Below are 5,309 nucleotides of genomic sequence, written 5' to 3' on the forward strand. Positions count from 1 at the left end.
TTTTTTTTTTTTTTTTTTCCAGACATGTCTCTAACTCTGGAAAATTAAATGTGTGATGCTATGGCAGAAGCCTGTGCTCTGGTATCAGCCATGTTCCCAAAAGCACCCTCAGCTCTTCCCACAGTTTTGCTCCTTCCTGTGCCTCCTGGACAGTTTCCTGTAGAGGTGCAGGGCTCGTTTCTCCTCCCAGCTCGGGAAGAAGGAGGCTGCGATCTTGCGGCACWGGCGGCGTGCGTAGGTTTCCAGGAACACGGTGGTGTAGAGGATGCAGAAGAGCAGCCCCACAACGAGCAGCACAGAGGGGTTGGGAGGTGTCGGGGGGCTGACCCTGCAGTGGGCAGAGCTGAAGATCAGATGATGGTGGTAGGCCCTGTTGAAGCTCCCAAGTRGTGATTCCTTGGGAGGAATCCCAAAAACTTTGAATAAAAAGTCCACGATACCTATTTTGACCTGAAATGAGGAGAGTTAAAAGGTAAATGGGATATGAGGAAACCAAAATCAGCTGGTTACTACAGAAACATCATCCTGGGAGCATGGAATCGCTGTTACAGCACTAAGAGAAGGCACTGAAGTGTGTGATCACTTCATGCTGATAACAGTGTGATGTCCAGGCACTGAGTCCCATCTCAGTGAGATGAGACCCAGTCCCATCTGTCATCTTCATCCACTGTCACAGAGATCATGACAAGGCATTCACTTTGGGAGATTTATGGTGAAATACATCATCCAGACCACAGTATTAGTGGCTGCATATCTGAATATTAGAGGCTTTTTCTAAGTCCTGTTTATCCATCGTAAATCCATCATAAGCAGGCGTCTGCACTAAGGATCCTGGGGCTGGGGAGGGAAGCAGGCTGYGTGGCAGAAGAGGGAAGTTAAAACATCAGACCAAAGAATATTGAAATAGAAACTGGGGAGGTTTGTGAGAAGGATTGCACAGGGTGACAACCAAGCCAGCGAGCAGGGATTTCTACTGAAGGAACAACCCATCAGTAAGATGAGGAGACATCTTGGTGTTCATCAGCTTCCCCCTTCCTTTTGGGCTTGCCCCCACTCTGCAGTGGGGGGACAGTGTTGCAGGGACTCCCATTCCTCCCCTTTACCTGGGGAAGGGATCTGGATATGCAGGGATGTCTGACTGCCTGGTGTTGAGAGTCTTTGCAGCATGAAGCACTAATTGCTCCCCTGCAACCTCCCAAGGGGCTGTAATTTGGAGAGCGTGTCTGCTATTTGGTACAATGGAAAAAGCAACTGAGGCTGTGCCACTGCCTCCTGCCCCAAAGCTCTCCCAGCTGGCTGCTGGGGAGGGAAGGCAGGATCGTGGAAATAAAGACTGCAATCCCCCCTGCACCTCCTGTGGAGTGACAGAGTGGGGTCCCTACACAGGGCAGGACAGGACACCCCAGCACTGACCTTGTACTTGATGCTGAGACTGAYAGGCACAGCAGAGAGCTGGGCTGCCTTTCTCACCGCCGTGTCTGCCATGCTGAAGGCAAAGTGGTCCATGGCCACCACCAGCAGCATCAGCACCAGGGCCACGGTGACCAGCATGGCCCGCACGAGGCATGGCACCACTTCTTCCCAGGACAGCTTCAAGCCTGTTGGTCGGAGGAGTTTTYTGGATGAGCCCACCAGCAGATGAGCAGCTTTTCTGTCCATGGCTAAACGCTCCAGCTCTTTGGTGATGTAAAAATTGTCAAAGCAGAGGTTGGTGAGATAATTTTTCAAATACCAGGTGGACTCAAAACAGAGATAGAGCACGAAGAAACCAGCAACCAGTCTATTGGCCACTCGTATAGAGTCTTTGACCAGCACCTCAACAGACAAGAACTCTCTGCTAATTTTCTCACCAGCAAGGTGCATTTGCTGGTAAATCRAGGAGTTGTTGTGAAGCAACAAAAACCGAAAATGTCCATTCATAGGCTTGTAAGAAGGATGAATGATTTCTTGGATTGCATCCCCAAACTCCCAGGCAACTTTGTCCAGCAGAGCAGTTGAGTTCAGCAGACTGTCAGAGGAATTCTTGCAGATGCACTCAATAACCTGCAGGATGGTTTTAATGTTGCTTATGATGTTGGGCGTTATGTTCACCACTGCGATCATGGTGCAGGTTGAGAAGAGAAGCTTCCTGCCCTGCTTGGTGCCTAAGGTGGGCATGATCATGCTGAAGACACAGCGGGCAGGATGCACCAGGAGGAGAGCCAGGAGAAGGAGCAGGCTGAAGGACACGGCCATTGCGACGGAGAGGTGCCAGGAGTACTCCAGGGACGCCAACAGCCAGTTGTGGAAGAGGGCTCCWATCACCACAGTGACACAGGAACACTGCAGGAACAAGGTCCACAGCTCTCTGCCATCTGCTGGGACAGCTTTGGAGTAAATGCTCCACAGCTCTGCCATAGTTCTGTGAGCCTTTGGGAACAGAAAGTCTTCACAGTAGGCACGGGCTCTCATCCTGGAAAAAGAACAAATACCTCAGTGTTAGCAGGGGAATTTCATAAACACTGAGTAGGTGTTATAAACACTTTGTTGAGATGATCACTTATGGGCTTTATAATGTCCTCTGTGTGACTGTGGTCTCACCCTTCTCTATTTCCCTGCTGACTTCCCTGCRTAGCTGGGACTGAGATCTCCCSTGAAAGCCACAGACAGGGAAGTTCYRGGCATTTMKTGAAAAATAAATACTAAGCACAATGCAGCTGCTYCTCTATTAATGCAAGCACAGGAAATCATTGTGTTATTCTATAAAAACCATAATGCWGTCATTCTGAGGGGTCAACTCGCTGGCAGTGGCTGAGGCTTTTTAGTGCTGGTTTAGAGGATGCTGGAGGGAGAAAGAGGATGCTGCTGGCTTCTGTGGAAATGGTTAGACCACCTCTGTATTTAAAAGGTGTTACATGGATTAAAGGCAGTTGAGTGGGGTTTCTGCTGCTCTMCCTGCCTCKTAAGASGCCAAACACAAATCTACATGTTTARGAGTGACAGTTTCMCACTGAAGCTGCAGTGCCAGAGGAGATCTCCAAGGACAAGAATTTGGCCCCTGCAGACAGGATGAAATGTCCCATAAAGATATTTAAATGTCTAGTGGAAACAAGCATTTGGGAAAGAATATAATTTCTAAGGCCTCACATCTGGAGTGACTCTTTGGAAACCAGAAAACCTGGAGGGGAGAAGAGCCTGTCCCCAGGTTAGACCCAGCCATGCAATACCTTCTCCCACTGCTTGACAGCAGCCTCASCTGTCCTTTGAGGGAGAGTTTTAACTAGCAAAGGAGGTTTTCTGGAGAAAAAGGCCATCCAACAGCTATCAAGACAGAGGGAAAGAGCGAGATTAAAGCTGACTCTACGTACCCAGTGGCAGTGAGATGTCCCAGTCTTGCCTGAAAACTCTCCATGTTTCAGTGCCTTATTCCTTCCTCTGAGAGAGGAWCGTGGATGTGGCTGCTGGGAGAGGCAGGGTAGGAAACCAAGGCAGCACCAGAGAGCCAGGACTCAAAACCCAAGATGTTTTAAGATGATTCAGATCATCAGCAACATTGGCAGTGCCTGAAGTGTGCCAAACCTGGTGAGTGAAGCCCAGGCAATAACAGCAGAAGGGTGCCAGGATGCACAGCACTGCTCRGGCTTTACACTTTTTCTGGTCTCACTGTTATTGCAGAGGTTTTAATGACACACAGCTGAAATAAATGAGTCAGTGACACATGGGCTGATGAAGATGGAACAAGGATCGAGGAACCTGGGGTGTCATCATTCCTTGTGGGGAAATCAGATGACTCCTGACACTGCCCACCAGCGAGCAGCCAGCAGGGTTGGCATCTCTGTCAGAAGGGAAGGGACCTTTTCCTCTTTCACACATCAGCCATGGCACAAAGGGCACAGGATCCAGCAGATGGTAACTGCTCATCTGTTCTGACAGGCTGCTGCTCCAGCTGAAACTCTGCAGGGTTCCCAAACTGCTTCAAGGCTCATCTCACAGTCCTAGCAGGGGAGGTTTCAAACTTGAACCTTTCCCAATTCCCTATAGCCAGCAAACCCACTGCAGAGGAAAATCCAGCCACAGTCAGGATWGTTGAGAACTCCCAGATGTACAGGCCAGGATATGCATCCCCAAGGGACCAAYTTTCCTGTCTCCCAGGATGTRCCCAGCACAGAACTCCAGGCAGTAAATCTTTTCCCCAGGAGACAAGGAGCAGCCGCGGTGTTTGCTCCTTGGCTATGAGCTYGGGGGYCACAGGAGCCTTCCCTGGCTCCCASCAAAGCTGCTCCTCAGCCAGAGGATCTCATGCTGAGCCACCATGTGTGGGCAAAGGTGACAGAGCTCACCAGCTGCCCCTGAGCCCGTCCCWTAAGGGGAGCTGCTGTTCCTGCTGAGCTGAGCTGAGCCTTGGCCGGCTGGGAACACCAGACCCCGGGAGGTTCTCATGCTCCCCTGGGCGGAAAAGGGCAAAGGGCTGGAGGTCAGCCCTGTCCCGGCCATCCCTGGGGACAAAACACGTGGGCTCTGCCCTCCAGAGAGASCTGGGAGAGCAGCAGCTTCCCCAGGGGACATGGCTGGGCCCCATGGCCATGCAGGCACCGGGGGACAAGGAATGACGAGCACAAGTGACAGAGCCAACCTCTGCCTGTGCCCTGTGCCCTCACTGCGGGCACCACCGCCCTCCTGCCCTCGCTGATCCCTTTAGAGCTGGGATTTTTGTTTTTCCTGCGTGGCTGGTGGAGCACAGCTTTCCTCCTGGTGCCCTGGAGGCCGGATGAGGAGCTGTGCCTGGCTCCAGCCGGGAGAGGCACCAGCCAGGCGGGCGGGAAAGAAAGAAAGTGCTGTTTGTTTGGAGCATCCATAGCAATTGCTCGCACGGGCCATGAATTAGGGCTTCAATTCAATGTGCAGACTACAAGGGACTAACCCAAAACACCCATAGCTGGATCCTGCAAGGCTCATCAGCTAAGACTAAACTCCTTTCTCGCTCTACTTCAGAGCAAACTGATATTAGCATCAGCCCCTGGGACCCCATCCAGGCTATGCAGGCAGCTTTCTGGGTTAGAAGGAAAAAAAAATATTAGCAATAGGCTATAAAGAACAAAAACATCTCAAATTCACAACATTTTGGTGTTTTCTGATCCTGTTATATTGTCTGGCAAGGGCACCTGAGGTCTGTGGGGACACTGAGCAGTAACTCGGGCAGAGCAGGAAGTGTTTGTTTGCAAAGTCATACTTAGATTTTTTCCTCTGGCTCAACCCAAAATTGTTCTCTGCCATCTGGACCTAGAGCAAGGGCATGAACCTGGGGTAACTTCAATTTTATACCGTGAACT

The 5,309-nt window shown here is 50.9% G+C and overlaps 1 protein-coding gene across 1 annotated transcript in view; it reads right to left on the reverse strand.

The window, feature by feature from the left end:
- The window catches only part of OCSTAMP (osteoclast stimulatory transmembrane protein), a 7,715-nt gene extending 5,258 nt beyond the window's left edge, over window positions 1-2,457 (reverse strand). Inside the window, 2 exon segments of the mRNA XM_057365880.1 lie at window positions 107-450; window positions 1,414-2,457. Of these exon segments, the coding sequence (XP_057221863.1) occupies window positions 107-450; window positions 1,414-2,451 (1,382 nt within the window). The 5' untranslated portion in view covers window positions 2,452-2,457.
- Between the last annotated feature and the right edge of the window lie 2,852 nt (window positions 2,458-5,309).

The sequence above is a fragment of the Malurus melanocephalus genome, unplaced genomic scaffold, assembly GCF_030028575.1.
Source record: "Malurus melanocephalus ecotype Western Australia unplaced genomic scaffold, MMel_1.1 scaffold_59, whole genome shotgun sequence".
In the NCBI taxonomy this organism is placed as follows: Eukaryota; Metazoa; Chordata; class Aves; order Passeriformes; family Maluridae; genus Malurus; species Malurus melanocephalus.